The sequence below is a fragment of the Nicotiana tomentosiformis genome, chromosome 11 (genome assembly GCF_000390325.3).
Source record: "Nicotiana tomentosiformis chromosome 11, ASM39032v3, whole genome shotgun sequence".
In the NCBI taxonomy this organism is placed as follows: Eukaryota; Viridiplantae; Streptophyta; class Magnoliopsida; order Solanales; family Solanaceae; genus Nicotiana; species Nicotiana tomentosiformis.
In genome coordinates this window covers 125191275-125212687 of record NC_090822.1, presented here as the reverse complement: position 1 = coordinate 125212687, position 21413 = coordinate 125191275, and the positions used below count along the sequence as shown (strand labels likewise).

At 35.8% G+C, this 21413-nt stretch overlaps 2 protein-coding genes across 2 annotated transcripts; one reads left to right on the top strand and one right to left on the bottom strand.

Moving 5' to 3' along the window:
* Window positions 1–909: 909 nt before the first annotated feature.
* LOC104116471 (PP2A regulatory subunit TAP46) lies at window positions 910–7679 on the bottom strand. The gene is made up of 9 exons (XM_009627330.4): window positions 7283–7679; window positions 7071–7193; window positions 3882–3968; window positions 3674–3778; window positions 3377–3538; window positions 2509–2544; window positions 2348–2419; window positions 1559–1839; window positions 910–1450 (listed from the first exon to the last, which is right to left on the bottom strand). The coding sequence occupies exons 1-9, from the start codon at window positions 7376–7378 to the stop codon at window positions 1201–1203; spliced, it is 1212 nt and encodes a 403-aa protein (XP_009625625.1). The 5' UTR covers window positions 7379–7679; the 3' UTR covers window positions 910–1200.
* A 1716-nt stretch (window positions 7680–9395) lies between these two features.
* On the top strand, window positions 9396–20016 carry LOC104116470 (casein kinase 1-like protein HD16). Its single transcript, XM_009627329.4, has 16 exons — window positions 9396–10096; window positions 11574–11702; window positions 11832–11905; window positions 11991–12060; window positions 12912–12967; window positions 14109–14180; window positions 14368–14462; window positions 14542–14608; window positions 14687–14816; window positions 14924–15142; window positions 15228–15364; window positions 15919–16093; window positions 16183–16273; window positions 17320–17477; window positions 18861–19049; window positions 19595–20016. Exons 1-16 carry the CDS (start codon window positions 9761–9763, stop codon window positions 19652–19654), a joined length of 2058 nt encoding a protein of 685 aa, XP_009625624.1. The 5' UTR covers window positions 9396–9760; the 3' UTR covers window positions 19655–20016.
* Window positions 20017–21413: the final 1397 nt, after the last annotated feature.

Genomic DNA, 21413 nt, shown 5'->3' with positions numbered 1-21413 from the left:
CTTCAAACTACATTTGTCTCGAATAAGTTGTATTGCAGACCTCAACCATACACATTCTCGACTTGCTTCATGAATAGCAATTATCTCAGCATGATTAGATGAAGTTGAAGATTGATTGCTTAGTCGAAAATAAATAGGAAACGACATACAATTGAAGAAGAAATAAGAATCTCTTATCTCTTTCTCTATATACCTCTTAGCTTGTTTTTCCTTGTTCCATATTGTTACTTTGAGTTATATTTTATGTTGATTTAGAAAATATTGCAATTGATTTTCTGATATTTGCTTGTTAGAAAGAAAAAATTGGAAAATTAATTCCATCACTTTTGGGTAAAATCATTTTCCTTCGCAATTGTCTTATTCTTAACTATTTCAACCAATACTTAGATATTATTATCAATCTTAATATTTATAATTTTTAGCAAGATGTTATTTGATTTGCTAATATTATCATCAGTCTTTAACAATATGTGTTTTCCCTAAAATAATGTTTCACTATCTAACTAAATACCGGGAAAAAATCTGAAGAAAATATTATAAAGAAAATAATTCATATTTGTAAAATGACTTCCATCATTCTAAATACCTTAATAACGTCAAATTATTAATGCCGAATTGGTTCATATCCTAGCAAAAAAAGGTTCAAACGGCGAAGTACCATGCATTATAAGGCATCATGAAATTTTTTCTAGTAATATAATATTATTTTATAAAATGCTAAGGAATATATTGGCTTACTTTTACGAAGTATTTCGTTCTTTTATGTGGCATAAAATGTGAGAATTTTTCTGCATTTAATAGAAGTCCTAGAAGGAATGGTTATGCAATCTTCGGCACGTAAATTACGGAAGCATTTACTATAAATGTGCTTCATTAAAATATTAGCTCGTACTATTGATTAGAACAAAATTAAGTACTGAAATTAATTATCCTCTTCTTATCATATTCTCAAGATACAGTTGTTACACCAAATCCAATCAACATCTACTAGAAAAATTAACACTATCAACTTTCAATAACCACCACTTTACAATGCATCATCTACCTAGACATAACACAAAAATGAAGCACAAATAAAACAACAATAAAATAGTTTTCAACTGAGTGACAAACTGGTGTAGCATTGACAATGAGTTTTAATTAGGTGGCTACCTCAAAAAGGTTATTCTTGTAAACTCTTAAGACTCTGCAGCTACTTCCTTAACCACAAGGAGTTAGCTTCTTGTTGCCAGCACCACGAGGGTTGTCATCTTTCCAGTCATCCCATGCTCTTGCCTTGTCTTGGGCAGCATCATTGTCTTCTTCATCATCTTCACCTGGCCTCGACTTGGGGGCGTCCTTGTACCATGAGGAATTTGCTTCTTCCATGAGCTTAACATTCTTTTCTTGCCATTCGTTCATCATATTCATCTCCGTTAATCCAGCTTCTTCAATGCTCATGGTTGGCATTCTAGCATTTGAATAAAGGTATGACAGTTAGGTCTTCAACTTACTTGTCCATCTAGGATCTAAAACTGGAGTAGCCATATTAACTTTGTGTTCAAGAGATGATGCATACCTATAATGAGGCTGAAAGACCTGGGCAGCTATTTTTTCCCGTTCAGTTGTTGGGTTCCTACCAACAAGACTTGCAGGTCCAAAAATTAAAGGTTGGTGTTTATGTTCATGTGCCTGCGAAACCTTCGCCCTCCCTTCTATGACATCTTGTGCAAAAGTGGCACAGGTGATAGGTGCTGCAGGTTTTGTATAGTGTGCTCGAGCGGCAGCATCACGATGCCAAGTTTCTACTTTTTTTGTGCGTTCATCGAGTATTGATTGAGAGAATTCTTTCTCCCCATCCTACAAAAGAAGTAAGAAAGTACGCATTGAAGCAAAGCATAACCTTAGAGAGCAACGCTACAAAGCTGTCTTTACATGATGAGGAATCACAAAGTTCAAGAACAGCGGTGCAAATTACTGCTGATCTTCTAGGTAGTCTTGAGCAAAAGATTAAGGCCTCACCCCCCCCCCCCCCCAAAACCCCCACACACAATGATAACACCCAAAGGTAGAAGATGAAGGAAATTAGAGCGAAGCCCACAAGAAGCAGTGTTACTTCCCTCTTGATCTAGCATTGTGTGATCATTGCAAACCCAACAAGCTCTCTTAGGAAAATGCCTCTTTCTCCGAATTGCATAGGGGCAGAAACCACATGATCAAATAAATTGATGAAATCAAATAATTGAAGAGATAATTAAGGATGGAACACACAAGTTCAGATAGCAATAGCCATATCAGAGGCTACCAGAACACAATGACAAATTAGAACAGTAAAGAAGCCAATTCGACTAAGTTGGTTTAATAGTACCTGAAGCTGCTTTTCCTTGACAGCAGATAGTATTTCTTCCTCTTTCTTCAGCATTTCAAGCAGATCAAAGGCCTGCAGGGTAGTATTTGGAAACTATGAACATAAGATATCAAGTACAGAAAAAAGATCAACTACAACGAGTATAGAAGATCTTAGCAGACCTTACAGAGGCCCAAGGAGATAGTTGTAAGCCATGCCTGCAATGCATAATAGTTTTGAAGAATCAGACATTTACTCAAAAGTGAACATAGAGAAGCCAAAACTCGAGGTTAAAAATAACTTAATAGAAGCGACAGAAAATTTTGCACAAATCAGGCTATGTGTATCTTAGAGGAATAATATTAGTATAATCAATATATCAAATGGCATCTAAAGAGCAAATCGAGATTCTTCCAAAAATCCAAAATGCAAGATTGTTAGTCATTGATGTCTTGTGCAAATCTTGCGAGGAAATTAGGTTCAAAGAGTGATGATAAACATTTCATGCAGATAATTCAAACAAATAATGAGTGCCTATCCAAGAGTCCACAGAAAATAGGCAGAACAAAGGCAAATCCAAGATTTAAAATTAATAGGCTCAAGTTCGGGATTCTACAAAAACTCATTTGATTTACTAAGTTCGAAATCTATTATTTGTACTTATTTATGAATTTTTTAGTTAGCATATATACAGGGTCCGAGCCAAAGCTATTGAGTTTGGATGACCCCGTAGGTTGGACTTTACATCTGCCCCTGGGCTCCAATGTTGCGACCTTCACTTGTCAACCTCTGAAAGAACATTGCAGCAGCAACTTGGATGCTCACCAACATCATCCAACAGACTATAACTTAAATCAGATAATTTATTTTAAGATTAACCAGCTTCTGAAACTGTTTCGATTAATTGCTTGAACCATAAGGTTGATCACCAATTAAGTGCAAGTGTGCCATAAAAGTTGCAACACCAGATGAAGAAACAGATGAGAAGAAAAGAAGCTTGTGCTAATGCGCATGCTCATGCCCATGACATATCTAGGGGAATTAACTAACCTCCCTTTCTTCTTCTCCATCATCATCCAACACATCATCTTCTTCAGTCTCAACAGGACTTGACAATGCAGCTGCTTTAGTTGATCGTCCACGACGCTCTTTCCGCTCCTTAATTTCAAGTAGTTTCGACTCAGCAGCTCTTTGCCGTTTGAAACGAGCAATCTAAAATAACACAATGCATTTGTAACTCAATGTCACTAAAAAAAAAGTAAAAGAATCAAAGCTTTCTTGTGATAAAGTTCCAATCCTTAAAAGTAAATGTCATATACAGCAATTCAACCGTTAAATCCAGCCTACCTTCTTAGCTCTACGATCTACAGAAGAATTAGCTCCACCTTGTGTAGATGTTTCTATCTCCTCTTCAGGAACAAGTTCCAATGTCTCACAGAATGAAATGAATTCCTAGATATAAAAGAGAGGCAAAATAAAATGATAAGATATCACTGAAAGATATAATTTTATTTTCCCATAGAATATAATCTATTACATATCTTATATTCTCCACCTTTAGCTTAGCTTGTGCAGCTTTGAGTACTTTTATCCTGTCATCTTCTGCAACTTTTTCTGTTAGCTCCGCAAGATAATAGGGGACCTGAAATAACGCAATATAAGATTCCATAGCCCATTGAGTAAACCAGCGTCAACTAAAATGAGATCAAGTAGAATTTTCACTCAATATTGAAGCCAATTAAAAGTATAAATGGATAAAGGAAGAACATCAAGTTTGCTATAAGCGGATTCTTATAGGCGTTCAGGCTACTGACTGTTGTATGGACCTACATTAAAAATAGGTTAGACCGAAACCAAAGAGTCACTTCCAACCCCAATACAACTTGATGGAAGGAGTTCCGAGCCCTGACCTATGAAAAATAGGTTCATGTTCCGCATAGTGCCAAACCTCAAGTTGATTCCTTACAATCACGAATTTACTAATATTTCCATGGGCAATGGTAGTATACATATCAAGAACCAGAGGAAAGCAGAGATGGTGTTTTATAGAGAGAGGATGATGATGCTTATAGGTAAGATAGAGAAAAAGAAGGGAGGGAAAAAAAGAGAACTAGTGATGGTGATGAGGAGGGTGCAGGTGAAGCATGTCGTAATTTGTATGGTTGTGGAAGAACATCATGATAAACAGAAGCAGAAAATACTTGGGGGTGGTGATGAAAAAGGTGGTGGTGCAGTACTCTTGGGTGGTTATGGAAGAAAATCACAATAACCAGCATGACCAAAATGCTTTAGCTGAGAACATGCCCAACATCTGAGAAGTGTTAAAACAAAAGGCCTGCCATGAGCAACAAGGCGTGGAAATGAAGGTGTGGAAAAGTTTTAGATTAGTCCACACAGTTTTCCCCCTCCATTTTCTCAAGAACCAATTCAGAGGGAACATGAGATTTAGAATCCACACCAATCCAAACACTATACATCGTTAGCTTCATTACGTCGCTTTAAGCTGTCGTTTTTAGTTTATCTCTAAATGAATGCTCATACTTCATATCCCAATCTAGTAACAGCATGCATGCATGGCTTCATTAATGCAATTTTATTATTACTCTATGCATCAAAGTACAGAGGTGGAAGGCAAAGTTAAAGTGCCCACAAGTACTTATCAAAACTTAAACTTTAGAAAAGCAACAACAACAACAACAAACCCAGTATGTTCCCAACAGTTGGGGTCTGGGGAGGGTAGTCTGTACGCAGACCTTACCCCTACCTAATGCAGGTAGAGAGGCTGTTTCCAATAGTCCCTCGGCTCAGGAATGGTAAGAAGAAGAGGAAAGCAAGGAAGGAAGAAAGAAGGAAGAGAAAAGAAAAAGGGAGAGATAAAGGATAAGTAGTACCAAATAATAGCAACAGGGAATACAATACCTGAGACGAACAAAACCACATAACGTAATAAAAATTTAAGAATATGAAGGGACATGCGTGCTACTAAGACTATCGGTGAACAACTTAAAACTACCCACTAACCTTCTACCTTAATCCTCGACCTCCACACACTCCTATCAAGGGTCATGTCCTCAGTGAGATGAAACAGCGCTATGTCCCGTCTAATCACCTCTCCCCAGTACTTCTTAAGCCTACCTCAACCTCTTCTCAAATTCTCCATGGCCAACCTCTCACACCTCCTAACAGGAGCATGCTTCTTCTCTTAACATGTCCGAACCATCTCAGCCTCGACTCCCGCATCTTGTCCTCCACGGAGGCTACTCCCACTCTGTACCGGATAGCTTCATTCTTAATCTTATCTCTCCTTGTACACCCACACATCCATCTCAACATCCTCATCTCTGCTACTTTCATCTTTTGCACGTGGGAGTTCTTGACTGGCCAACACTCAGCTCCATACAACATAGCCGGTCGAACCACCACTCTGTAAAACTTACCCTTAAGTCTTGGCGGCACATTCTTATCACATAAAACAACGGAAGCGAGCCTCCACTTCATCCATCCCGCTCCGATGCGATGTGCGACATCTTCGTCAATCTCCCCGTTACCTTGGATAATAAACCCGAGATACTTAAAACTCGCTCTCTTGGGGATAACTTGAGCATCAAGCTTTACCTCTACGTCTGTTTCATGGGTCCCGTCACTGAATTTGCACTTCAAGTACTCTGTCTTGGTTCTACTCAGTTTAAAACCTTTAGACTCCAAGGTCTGTCTCCAAACCTCCAACCTCGCGTTAACTCCGTTTCGCGTCTCGTCAATCAACACTATATCATCGGCAAATAGCATGCACCAAGGCACCTCCCCTGGATGTGTCGCGACAATACATCCATCGCCAAGGCAAATAAAAACGGGCTAAGAGCCGATCCCTGGTGCAACCCCATCACCACAGGGAAATGCTCTGAGTCACCACCCAAAGTCCTCACCCGAGTCTTAGCATCATCATATATATTCTTAATCACCCTTATGTACGCTACCGGAACGCCACTAACGCAAAAAATAATAATAAAAGTAAACAACAACCACTACGCCTCAGTCCCAAATAATTGAGATCAACTATTTGAATCCTCACTGACCATGTTTCTCTATTTAAGCTCATCTCATGTCATCATCATATCAAATATCAAATAAAAATTAAAGTGATAAATAAGCTAAATATATATAACTAACGTAATAATAATAAAGTCCCCTATATTTTTAACTGGCATATAAATCTATGATATGGTCAAGTTACTTCTAGAAATGCAATAGGTTCAAAATCAATGTGGTAACAAGACCTAAACATATTTCCAACTAGTAAATATCTTAGTTAACTGTGTACCCGCCCTTTAACCATCTATCTTTAGGTATGGTATAAGTCACAAAATTTTAAGTCCAAAAAACAAGGTAAGAAATGTGGGGAACAGCGGCCCACATAAAAAGATTTTTCTAAGCAATCTCTTTGAGATTTTCAGTAAGTCATGGTTTATTAGATGAATTTTATTCAGGAACCTCCTATAACCATATTTTCCCCATCCCTGATGATGAAATGGATAGTTTAGCTAATTGACGTGCCACCCTCTTACCAATGAGTATCAGCATTCAATAAAAATCCAAGTTTCATTTTTGAATGAAGTTAGACGGTACATCTCTTAATGAGATCTTTTTCTTCCATTGTGACTTTTCTTTAACTAAATCTGCACCGACTCCAAAAAATTGTAGCTCTTTCAAGACAACAAAAACAATGCTTACAACAGATAGTACTTACCAGAATATATTTGAGATTAGCTGTGCTAATGTCCTCTTTAGTCTCATTAAGAGAAAACAACCCTAATTTACCGACCATTTCTTCACACTGTCTCAAAATCTCGCAACCTTTCCTCACAGTATCCTACAAATCCAGAACCAAAACAAACACAAATTCAAATAACACGCTGAAAATCAGATCCTTCAGTGTTATTGCTTATAAATAAAAATTACTTTGTCAGCGCTCGATTCTGATGCCGAAGCATGAATTTTTGAAGCCTGCTCAAATAGAGCTGGCAAAGGCATCTCCTGCATGTTCAGTTCTCCCATTGCTGATTGTATTAGCTTTCGTCTATCGAACTGGATAAACAAACCCTAGAAATCAATGATTTGTGAGATTTGATCCTGAATTTGGGATTTGAAATTGTTGAAATTAGGGTTTGATTTGAATCTGTAGAGAAAGAGGTTTTGCAATGGGATGTTCTAGTAATCTTCGCGGCAAATCGTACGATTCTGGCAAAGGAAATGCTCTCTATGTTTCACTATTTTTAACTTTGATCGTGATTTACACTATTTTCATTTTTATTTAACTTTTACAAAATTTAAAATATTTATATTTGAATTTTTTAATGTGATAATTGCTTTCACACCTAATAGATAAACCCCAGTATATGCTTTTACACCTAATCGAAAAAAATGTTTGGTGATGAGCTACTAGTGTCTTTTCCAAGTGGGGCAAATTATTGTTTTGTGATAGTATGTGTATTATTAATTATTACTACATATTGGATGCAATGAATAATGGAAGAGTTTTATAAAAGCAAGTTAACTTAGATAAACCCTTAAAAGTTGGTACAATTTGTCAATTAGATATTATTTATCTCGTAATCATTTGAACATCTTAATTAGAAATAAGTAATTTTTTTGAACCATATTTTTCATTGACTTGCTAGACGAACCAATCAATTAATAATATATCTAATTTTATTAAAGCAAAAACAAAATATTAGAAGACAAAAACTATTTTCCATTGCCATTGTCCTTCTCAATCCCATGAATAATTAACCCCTCTTCCGTTTCCCATTTCACGATTACAATTTTTGCCTTTTTAGGACATTGAAGCCTTTGTTGAGTTTTATACACATTTGGATCAAATTAGAGCGTGTTTTAGTTGTTTTTGAACTTTTTTTGTGTTTTTTTCTTTGTGAGGGGGAGGGGGGAGTTTTGTGGCTTCATGTGCGGAGCTTGTTTATGTCCATTTAAGTGTTTACGAGGCAAAAATTCAAAGAGGTTGAAGTTACTTATGGTGAGTATGTTACTATTCTTGTAGAAGATCCTTTTGGATGTATGTGGGAGTAAAGTTTTGTCAAGTAAAATTGTTATGTGTGGTTATATACGAAGGTGAAGAGAGTCGAAATTGGTGGTTAGTGAGTGAGGAGACATTGATGGTGTTCTGATTAGGTTTGGAGAGATGAAGGCATTGAAAGTAAATGTTTCATATAGTTGCCGGAAGATAGTACAACGGCGTAGGTATTTTATGAGAAATGACTCATTTGTGATAACAATTGGAATATGGTAATGGTGATTGTGTTATTAAGTGCTTCATACGCTCAAATTATGAGGGAAAAATACATGCATTTTAACACATCAGCGTGAAGAATTCATATGTCACGTATATTTGTTAAGTTGCATGTTTTTTTTTATCTATAAAGATTAGATACAAGCTAAAAATCTAAAATAATTATTTTAGGTAATATAATGTTGAAATTATAGTTCGTTATAAAATCAAAGCGTTTTATCATATAGGTAGTTACATTTGAGCACACAGTCTATACTTATCTCCATCAATTTATGTACTTCGTACTTAATTAGAAAGAACATTGCTATCCACAAAGCACCGCACATTAACCTGTATATTTTTACATATTTAAACTCAACCATTGAATAAAGATGTATGTGCAATCACGTTTTTCTTCTTATGTTCAAAATCATACGCATAACTAATCCAAATTCACATCGCGCACAACCAATTTGATAGAGTTAACCCAATTGTTAACTTATTATATCAATGTTAACCTCTACTTTTTTTTGGTTTAAACATTAGTCTTACCCCAAAATTCAAGGACCAAAATTGAGTTGTAGGAAAATTTGGGGGCTCAAATTTTACCCACTTTCTTGTGATTTTCCTTTTGCCAACTCACATTCTTTGCTACCATAGTACCAAAGCATGCAAATTTTGCTTGAGAAGTCCTCATATTAGAAAGTTCAATACAGAGCTTGGTCAGGATTTTAGACTTTGAATTTTGGATTTATATCTATACACAATATACAAAGAGAAAAATGAAAAGAAAATACTAGTAAACTTGAAAAAAGAGAAATTAATACCCACCTCTCGCTTAATCTCCTCTACTATATGTATACAACAAAAACAAAAACAGAAGTAAACTACTTTTTCATCGACATTAACGCGTACACAGATCTTTTTCTCTTCAAACAAACCCTAGCATCAAAAATCTCCCAAAAAAAATACCCCCTTTTTGTTCGAATTTTTACTTCTTATCCCTTTTTTTTGTAATTAATTCAACCAAACTCCTTTTTTTTTTTTGAATTTATGAACCTAACTGATGATTATGTTTAGGGTTTTGATGAAGAAAACACAGTGATGTACAATTCGGATTCGGGTTGTTGTTCGATTTATATGGGTAAAAAAGAATGCCGGAGTTGCGGAGTGGGGTTGTACGTAAGCGCGGTGGAGCTCAAGTAGCAGCGGCGAAAAAGAAAAGAGGCGGCGGTGGTGTTGGTGGTCGGAGTTATATTAAGACTCGGGCTGCGAAGGCCAAAGCAGCAGCAGCAGAAGCTAATAAGGTGGTCGAGGCGGTTGAGGTGAAGGAGAAGGAGAAGGAGAAGGAGAGACTTGAGGTAGAAGAAGTTGAGGAGGAGGAGGAGGAAAAGATGGGGGATGAGAGTGGTGGTTTGAGTGCTAATAATAATAACAATAATAAAGCGACTGCACAAGAAGATGAGAACGCTAATCTTTTTCCTGAACAGGTGTGTGACGATCATACATTTCTACCTCTGAATGTCCGGATGTGGATCCAAAATTTGAACTTTATGGATTCTATTTGATTTACTGTGTTTGAAATATATTATTATGCTTTTTAGTCAATTTTTTAACACTTATAGAAGGCCTGAGCTAGTGAGTATTCAGATAGCCGACCCGACTTGTTTGGGATTGAGGCGTAGTTGTTGTATATAGAAGGTTTGAGTCAAAGTTACTTGTTTGGGATTGAGGCGTAGTTGTTGTATATAGAAGGTCTGAGTCAAAGTTACTGGTTTTAGATAACCCCATAACTTTAATACTACATCTGCTCCTGGTTGGGGTTGGTTATATGAATTTTATATATGCTTTATGCAGGCATCGTTGTATATCCCTTATGCTTTATGCGGGCATCATTTTATGTCCATTATGCTCTATGTGGGATGAGAAGTTCTAATACTCCTTCCGTTTCAATTTATGTGAACCTATTTGACTGGTCACAGAGTTTAAGAAAAGAGAGAAGACTTTTGAACTTGTGTTTGAACTTGTGTTTTAAAATGAGGCACATATATTTTCAAAAAAAAAAATAAATCATTCCATAAAAGTTAAATTGTTTCCAAATAAGGAAAGAGGTCATTCTTTTTTGCACGGACTAAAAAGTAAATAGTTTTACATAAATTAAAACGGAGGGAGTACCTTTTATTTGTACTTGCATGATATTGGCATGAGATGGGATTAATTAACATGGTTAGTGAGTATTCATGTAACTGACCCCAACTTGAGATGTACTTGTTGTTGTTATGCTCTATGAGGTGTAGTGGTTGTTGTTGTTATGCTCTATTCGTGTATCATTTTATTGAAATTCTCAAGAATTTGTCTTCTATACAACAAATGTGTGTCTAATTTATATATGTCCGATAATCTTTGTTTTTTGTTCGTTTGAATAATTTTGATGTTGCAGCTTCTTGTGCGTGTTTCCGGGGATTTTGTGTTTTTGAAGCATGAAGTGACCTATTTCTTTGTTAATTTAGGACCATTATCGGAAAAAAAAGTAAAATTGGTATTTTGTAGAACTTGGTGCATTGTTCTCGACTGCATAGATGTCATTGGTCCTACTCACATACATGTATTGCATATATTTGGTCTGTAAATACGTGAAGTAAATAAGGAGAACACTAGCATCCGAGCCCTAGAATTTCTGACTCCTAACAAAAGGTACTTATTAGATCGAGTGCCTTCAATATTTTAGGTGAAATTGCTTGATCCAGACCTAGGACGTGCATTCCCCTAGGATTCCCAAGTGATTCTCATACTCACTAATGCCTTCTTTGGCCGAAACATGACATGCGTGAAGCACTTCTACTACTTGCAAATTAGACTGCTAGATATTGAGCTTCAATGTAGTTGTGTTGTAAGAATTTTTCAAATCTTTGGATTAAATGTCAAAATTCTACTCATTTTTAGTTTCCGCATGATTTCTGCCTTCAGGTGCAAGTAGGAGGATCACCACTTTATAAGGTTGAAAGGAAGTTAGGTAAAGGTGGTTTTGGACAGGTGTTTTTGGGTCGCCGTCTTACTGGCGGGAATGAGCGTGCTAACGGTCCCTTGGCTATGGAGGTAATATGGTTGCTTATGAATCCGCTAGATTCTTTTTTTTCCTTCCTGACATCCTTTTTGTCAAGGCTAGTTTATCTGTCTACAAGTGATAGTTACGTAATCCACATTGACTCTCTGTTATGGCTCTAGGTTGCGCTGAAGTTTGAGCATAGAAATAGCAAAGGCTGTAGCTATGGTCCTCCATATGAGTGGCAAGTTTACAAGTAAGGACGTGATACTTTTGAAATTACTTTGTGCTTATGTTGAAATAAAATTGCAGGACTAAAACATGTGCCTTTTGTTGAGCAGTACTCTTGGTGGCAGCCATGGAGTGCCCAGAGTGCATTATAAAGGAAGGGCAGGAGACTATTATGTTATGGTATGTTTACGGAGGCAGATTTGCTATACTTATAGTAATTATGGAGGATAAAGGAAATTGTTTTGTGGATATTCATTTTTAGGAGAAGCATCAGCATTGTGAGTGTGACAACGATTGTGACCTCTTTTGGCATTCTAATTTCAGCCTTCATGGAGAATTTAATATGTATAATATGCAGGGCGTGATGTATTTCAAGTTATTAAGGCCGTCTCATTTCTGTCTTTACTAAGCTAAGAATTAGCTTTAATGTTCAATGGACGTCTTTATTTTTTTTTATTATTCACATATTCAGCCAGTTCTCTTTCAATTGAACAATCAAGACTGGTTTGGTAGTTACTTCTTTCTTTTGGGAATGAGTGGATTGGTCTCAGAATTTGTGTTTGAAGAATGTCCTCTCTTTTATTTCCATTTGGTAGAAGTATCAATTTCCTTTAAAAATTTTACTCCGTCAATCCTATAATAATCTCTTTATCTTTTCTGTTCAATTTAACAAAATTTGAAGCTTTTTCATGCTTATTCTTCTAATAGTCCCTGTGTAGTAAAAAGATCTGCTAGAATCATGTCCATGCCTTTAAAAAAGTCATATCCATGTTCTTGCTGTTGAAGGTGGTTTTGGAAGAAAAAAGATTTAGTTCTTGAAACGGGATAAAATTTTGGGACATGCCCAAAGAGAAAGAAGGATAAATATTTTCGGCCGGAGGAGTTACTAGCAAAGTGGTTGTTAATGATTAGGACCTTTTTTTAATGTGAATGCATGTCTATATGTTTTTCTGGGAAAGTGATTGCGGTTTTATATGTTAAATGAGTGCTATGTACGGTGATGTAAATTGACCATATTATCATGCATGCAGGTTATGGACATGCTAGGGCCTAGTTTATGGGATGTGTGGAATTCCTCTGGACAATCGTAAGTAGCTAACACTATTATAATCATACTTGTTTTTTTCCCCCAATTGTCAGACCTCTTCCCGGAAGTAGCTGTTTTCATATTCTTTCAGTAATTAATTATTTTTATGATAGTAGAGATATCATAGTTCAATAAGTCACCAATTATTTAACATGAATTATGTAATAATGCCAATATCGAACTTAAAAAGGACCTTGATATCCTCATAAACTGGTGTATATAAAATGGACCTTGATATCCTCGTACACTGGTGTTTTTCCTTGATAGGGATCAGCTCTCATTGGTGTACAGTATAGATTCTGTTTTTCCGAGGTTTATTTCTGAGAACAAAAAAGATACTCGACAAACTTATTGTTGTCAATTTATCTTTTATAATTGTTCTCATGGAGTAATGGAGAACAAATTTTAAGATGTGCAACTCTAATATGCTTCTGTTGGTACTTTAACATTATAAAAAAATTGCTTCTGTTGATATTTAGTTAACTTAATTCTTAGGATGTGCAAATAGAAGATAAGCAATCGGTGGTGACTGGAGTATGTCAAAGACTCATTAATTTATTAAATGAAGCGTTCATAGTGTCATTCAATTGAGTATACATCCTCTGTGCACCCAAAGAATCCACTCTATCGACAACAACAACAACAATGACCCAGTAAAATTCCACAAGTGGGGTATGGGGAGGGTAGTGTGTACGCAAACATTACCCCTACCCCGAAGGAGTAGAGAGGCTGTTTCCGAAAGACCCTCCGCTCAAGAAGACGGAAAATACGAGAAGAGAAGGGAAGGGACAATATATTAGTACCATCAAACAGAAACCAAAGAAATAATATTAGCATCACAAGAACTAGAAAATAGTTGAAATGCAATAACAAAACCAGAAAATAAGCCCGATGCTGTGAAAACGTAAGGATAATCCACTGTATCACTTCACTTTATTCCTATATGTTTTTGTGTAAGGTATAATTTTATTGATGCGGCAGACTTCGGGTATACAAATGGTGTACAAAAATTGAGATCTTACACCCTATCTGCCATTTTTTCTTCCTATTAGAACTCCAAAGTTAAACTAGAATTTAGTTAGTCAGTTTGTGAGATTATATGCCAACTTCAGAGCTCTGCTCATAAATCCTACTTTTGCAGAATGTCTGCAGAAATGGTGGCCTGTATTGCAGTTGAGTCTTTGTCAATTTTGGAAAAGCTGCACGCAAAAGGGTATGAACACACTCTTTTCCCTTTCCTTTCCTTTCCTTTTCGTTTTGGGGATAAGTAAGGCTATGAATACGCTCTCCTTGCAATCATGTTGGTTCTTTCTGTTGCTGAAAAACTTGAACTACTTTTAATTTGAGATCTCTGTAGTTTTCGTTGAATTCTTCCAAGTGACTGTTTCTCTTGACCTTAGATACGTGCACGGAGACGTAAAGCCAGAAAACTTTTTACTTGGCCAGCCATCAACGCCGCAAGAGAAGAAGTTGTTCCTAGTTGACTTGGGACTGGGTAAGAGAACTTAGTTTTAGGTTTTTGTTCCGTTGATTTGATAATCCTTATTCCTGATTACTTTATCTACCAAGTACAGCCACGAAGTGGAGAGACACTTCAAAAGGGCAGCACGTCGGATATGATCAGCGTCCTGACACATTCAGGTGTTTCATGTTCTGCTATCCTCTGCCTTAGTTTTCTTACATATCTATCCAATATTAACTCCTATTTATCAATTTCAGAGGGACTGTCCGGTATGCAAGTGCACATGCTCACTTGGGAAGGACTGCCAGTAGAAGAGATGATCTGGAATCACTTGCATACACACTAATTTTTCTTCACAGAGGGAGGCTGCCATGGCAGGGTTATCAGGTATCTGCTTCACCTGCCTCTGTCAAGTCGTTATACTGCAGACAGTTTGTTTCAGTCATATAGCTTTCAGCACATCTCTTTTAACAAGTTCATCTTTTGAGTTTCAGGGTGATAACAAATCATTTCTGGTCTGCAAAAAAAAGATGGCAACATCTCCGGAGATGCTGTGTTGCTTCTGCCCTGCACCTTTTAGAGAATTTCTTGATACAGTAATTAACCTGAAATTTGATGAAGAACCAAAATATTCAAAGCTAATCTCTCTATTTGGGAGCTTGCTTGGAGCTGATCCTGCTATAAGACCGATCAACACAGATGGTGCCCAAAAGGTAAGTACTCTAAATTTTATGTAAGCCGCAGTATGTTAGAATTATATTACAGGCCATCCATTGGCTCATTGTGTAATTATTACAGGTTATCCAAGTCGGCCAAAAGCGGGGGAGGCTGACTTTAAATGAGGAAGAAGAGCAGCCTCAGAAGAAGGTTCGCATGGGAGTTCCTGCGACACAATGGATTTCAATTTACAATGCCAGAAAGCCGATGAAACAGAGGTAGCTATTTCACATGATTGGTCTCTTCTTGTAAAGCAGTTGATAAGTATTTGTCAGCAGTGAACATTAATCCTTGACTTTTTCACCTCAAATGGGGATGCGGGTTGGAGGTGGGTTTTTTGTCAAGTGAGTGTTTATGTAGTTGCACTGGAGAATAGAAGCGTTTTTAGCATCTTAGGAAAATGAACAGAAACATTGTAGTATTGGCCAAATTTGATATTTACGTGGAGAGGAGGAAATTTAAGCTCCTGCCAGTATGAATTTTGAACTCTTGGAAGGCTAGATATGGTGGTAGAAGAAATAAATATCTGCCAAACTTGGTACCTTAGTCAATTCATGTTGACATATTTTATTAAGAAGGATGCATCGAGTGTCCTTTGCCTTCTAATGGTATAATTACTACATATTCGTCAGGATGATAAATGATATTTTTTGTGTTCACTTTTGCTCCATGGTATCAGGAGATGATCCTTTTTGATTCAATTCATAATGGTGATTGAGTAATCATCCTTTATTCACCACTTTCTCTACTTAATACACCGTGACTTTTTTAGGTACCATTATAATGTAGCAGACACAAGATTGGCACAACACGTAGAGAAAGGGTCTGTGGATGGTTTGTCTATAAGTTGTGTAGCGTCCTGTTCCAGCTTATGGGCTATTATCATGGATGCTGGAACGAACTTCACCAGCCAAGTTTATGAGCTGTCGCCTTTCTTTTTGCACAAGGTAACTAGGAGTTTCATGTAGACTTCATGTGCTGCTGAGCCATTTAACATCATATATAATTATCTTATCTTTCTAATGCATATTTACAGGAGTGGATTATGGAGCAGTGGGAGAAGAACTATTACATTAGTTCTCTTGCAGGTGCCACCAATGGAAGCTCTTTAGTAGTAATGTCAAAAGGTGGGTTTTCTTTAACATGCTGTAGGTCAATTCTCTCTGCTTGTTTTGATCTTTTACCTGCCTTTAGACAATTTAGCTAGATATCTTTTCTTGCCTTATATTTTGAAATTGGTAATTTTGGTATCTGATATAAACTTAGGTTCTTCCCACAGTTTTTCTACCATGCTGGAAATGTGCTTGAGACAAGAGTTGTGGTATTGTGCCCTGTTGGAATCATATTAGTATTCGGTGTCCGTTTGTTTCTGTATTATATTAAGTAGATATTTAGATGCTTGGTGCCTATGGTTCAGTAGTTCACAGCATAATTTTCCATTGGGCTGTTTGTATTACTGTGCCGGTTATGCTTTCTGTTGGTTCGTTTTGTTTGGTCCCTTTGAAATTTTATCTTGCATTGAATAACTACCTCTACTGCTGGACCTAGATTTCATATCCTCCACTTTACCGATCAGACTATAACATGGATCTGTAACAAATTAAGTGTTTGCTGCTGGGGCAGTTGTTTTCTAGTGTAGTTCTGTTATCAAAAGCTTTTTATGTTCTCATAAGGCGAATCAGAAGGTATTAACTTTATTTTTATATATATAAAAGAAGGTATTAACTTTTTATCAGTTTGTATGATCCTTTCAGTCCGATGTAGTGATTTTAGATGATGGATTACTTCTTTAGATGCTAAAACATTGCTCTACAGTCTACATGCAATGGAAATTTAGCCTTTTTCTCTTGCCAGTTTGAACTTTTTATAAAGTCAAAACATTGCAAGATAACAATCATAGAGTGTTTATGTAGTTAGTTAATAGTTACACCAACTAAAGTAGTTCAATTGAGACACGCGAGTTTATTGCCTGTATCTGGAAGTTCTAGTTAGTGATATGTCGAAGTTAGACCACTAAGTTGCATTATTTCATCTAATTGTTGTGGAGAGTATTTCTTCCTATGCAAAGGCAAATGCAGACCGTTATGCCAGCATTGAGCTTTTTAGGTCGCAGCTCTAGGTTCTGGACTTTCTTTTATCTTTTTGTATATCACAGTTATGACATTTTCTGCAGGCACACAGTTCACTCAACAGTCTTATAAAGTGAGTGAGTCGTTTCCCTTTAAGTGGATAAGCAAGAAGTGGAAAGAAGGGTTCCACGTGACCTCCATGGCAACTGCTGGCTCTAGGTGGGCTGTTGTTATGTCACGCAATTCAGGCTTCAGTGACCAGGTTGTTCATCTCTCTATCTCTCTCTCTCTCTCTCTCAAAAAAAAAAAAAAAAAAAAAATCTAATATGGTTTCGTGATGTTATCTTGATCCCTTCTATCCCATGTCATCTTTTTTCAATATTTTCGTGCTGTTATAGCCTTGAAAAATTGTTGAATAAACTTCCCACGAAGACGACGCTTGAAAGGAGAAGTGCAAATCTTCCAGTCAGTTTTTTCAATGGTAATAAAATTATAATGTATTGCTGGAGGAGCTAAAATGGTAGTCCCATTAAAGTTGTGATTTCTCGAAGGAAATGAAGTAGTTTTGTTTAATGTCCACTCATTCCTCCAAATATTTCAAAAAATATGTAGTTCGTTTACGTTGGACCTTGCAGATTTGTTGGATTAAGCTAATTCCTGGTTATGTATCGTAAACAAAGTGTTTGCATGGAAATCAAGTAATAGAAATGTTTCATTTATTGACATATATGAAAATTTAACTTAAATTTTATCCTATAAACTAATTGTTTGTTGTGCTTTTCCCACAATAGCAATAAAATTGTTGGTTTGTTAAAAAATAAAAACTAATTGGTTTATAGAAGACATACAGAGAGTTAGGCAGCATACATATTCATTGATATATTAGGTAATATTGATATCAAGTATGAACTTATGAGGTTCTCATTGCTATATTCTGTCAAATGTGGCTGCCGGAATTGAACATAAGCATGGCACTTGACATGTATAAATAGGTCATACTGAATTAATACACAGTTTACACAAAGCTATAGTCCTCATCTGAAGTTGGGTGTCATAATTGGTATTACACTATGGATAGTTTCACTATCATTTAGATATAGTTAGAAGTATTGTTTTTTGGTTAATATCATATAAATATTTGGTAGCTGAAGCTTTTTATCTTATCCATAATAAGGAGAAGATATTTAAAAGCTATTCGAGTATATTTCTGTTGCGAAAAATTATTTTGACAAGTGAAATATTATTCACAAGAAAGGAGGAATGATAAGGTAGTGCACCACTGGCAAAGCGAACATAATTTTTAATCGGAAGATGACCTCGATTTGGCATTGAAAGAGTATAAACCTAACAACAGCTAATCCAAGTTACTCTTGGGAGTTGACTCTAGAATCTAAAGAGCCACTTTTAAAGATACATAACCTTTTCTTTTCTTTTCCCGGTTACCTTGAATAAGGTCAAAGCAAGCTGTTAAATGCAATGGATGTTGTCATGCTCGTTTGATTTGAATGTCAATGCATCATTGCATGACTATTAGTTTCTCTTATAGTACCATTTGTTGTAGAAAACTTTGATCATCTGGTAAGACGTCCTATCTCCCAAATTAGTGCTAGCTTTAAGTAACATGGAGATTGTTTATGTTTAATAGGTGGTAGAGCTCGATTTTCTTTATCCCAGTGAAGGCATTCACAAGCGGTGGGATAATGGTTATCGTATTACTGCAACAGCTGCTACGGCAGACCAAGCTGCCCTTATCCTGAGTGTGCCTCGCCGAAGACCTGGTGATGAGACTCAGGAAACTCTGCGAACATCTCAGTTTCCCAGCACACATGTCAAGGTAATTTTTGTGAAACTGTTTTCTCCTCTGCTTTGCCTAAATTGTTGATGAGCTAAGAAAAGTGTGAGCATTACTTGCTGGCTAATGCTATTTTAGCAGATTTTACCAGTATTATATTATCAATTATGTAAGGTTTTTGATATTCATATTATGCACTTCCAGGAAATCCTTGTAAACATATTTAGTAAAATTCTCTTGAACTTTCATCCATGCCCTCATTATAATATGTAGTATATCTTAATGCTCTAGTTAATCATATATAGTAGACCTTTTGAGATCTTATGTTAATCATAACTATACAGTAGGTTCTCTAAAGCTAGAGGTTCTCTCAGTCACTTTGTTATCCCTACCTGACCTGATGCAAGTGTAACATCAGCACTTGGTCTTAGTTCCGACCAGTTCGTATTGCCTCTATGAATCTTTTGCTTTGATTAGGTTCTGTTATTAGCAAGTCTGCTGTTCTCAGACTAATATATGATGAGACTTTATCATCTTCATTTTATTACGAGAAAGTTAACTTGCGTCAACTTTGGTTTTCGTTGCAGGAGAAGTGGGGAAAGAATCTCTATCTTTCTTGTCTATGCTATGGGCGCACTGTATCTTGAAAAATTTGTGACCAATTGTTGTAAACCTGACAATGTATCTTATTCTCTTCTTTGTTTCATTGTCAATTGTAAAATCGATGGCAAGGTCCGATGCCTTTGAATGTCATGCACAGGAAATTTTAGTTATGTCCTAGTTTATGTTAGCTGGTCTGTATAGCAGCTTTTTGCTATGATGTCTTTGATATCGTAAGTTACAGAAAAATTGTCTGCATCAAAATTAGTCATTTAGATTTTGCAGCAAAACTAATCATTTAGATTTTGCTGCAAAATTTCTTCGTGTGCTCGTATTGCTGGAAAAAGTATTGTATCTTAACCTATTGACTCTCTTCGTGTCATCGGGTATGTTGTTGTTGTTGCAGTCATCGGCCTTTGTACTATGTCCTATTGATCTATTTGATTTCTCTCCTAATACGATACTAGTTGCTTATCCAACCAGCAAATTAGATATAATAATTTAAGAGATGTGAAGGCGTATCCAAATTAGCAGGGTTAAGCTTAAAATGTAAACATCTCCACCTAAATTGAGACCTCCTAAATGTCTTATTTTAGTCTGTGTAACAATTATAAGATTGAGTAGATAATAATTACTAAAATATGACGTCCTTTATTCTCTTCTAATTCATAATTCTATTCTCTGAAATATAGCAGTGATAACTATAGAACAATGAAAGTAACAATATTATTGTGCTACGACAACAATCATCATTGAAATTTTAAGATAACTTAAGAGGTAATATTGGCCAACCAAACATATTAAGTTCTCTTAGTTTTCTAATCTTCCTTTCCAAAAGTGAAATATCAAATAGAATAAAAGATTCCAATAGACGTCTTTTATCACTAAAGCATTATAAATGCCTAACATTTTTTTACCAGATTCATTAATAATCTTCAATTAAACTAAATTTACAACTATATTGAGAGAACTGACAGAATATACCCGTTTGGACATAAGAATTTTTCCAAAAAAGTTTCACTTTTTTCCGAAATCAACGTTTGTCCATAAAATTTTCAATTTTCACTTTGAAGATGCATTTTGAAAATTTTTGAAAATTTGAAAAACTCCAAAAAGTTATTTTTCAAAATTTTCACTCAAATCACTCACAAAACTTCAAAAACAACCCAAAATTATATTCATTTCCAAACACAACTTTAAATTTCAAATACCATTTTCACTTGAAATTTTTTTTCCTCCTATTTTGGAATTTTACAATTCTTATGTCCAAACGCCCGCTAAGAAAGATGTAACATTTCTTCTTTCTTTCCAAGTGTATCAAACATATACGTAAATTAATTATTTGAGAATACAATCAGTTATTAACAATAAAAAACGACAATTATTTAATATTTGGGAGAGACATTTTTTTTGTTATGGTTATTAAGGAAATATAGGAGTCAGCAATACAAATTGAAATGCATCCTTTGGTAAAGTTCATAAACAAGTTAGTACTAGTAAATACTAGGGGTGTACAAAGAAAACCGATAAACCGCACCAAGCCGATAATCCGAGTCAAACCGAAAAAAAAATCCGATGTGGTTTGATTTGATTTGGTTTGGTATAGGAAAATAAAACCCGACCATAATTGGTTTGGTTTGGTTTTAACTAAAAAAAGTCAAACTGAAACCAAACCAATCCGATAGTACATTTATATAATTTTTAAAAATATTTTATACATATAAATATTTATTGTAATATAATTTATAAATATTTCTTAAATTTTTTCACAGTTTTATCTTTTAACGTATTATTTTAAGTTTAGAC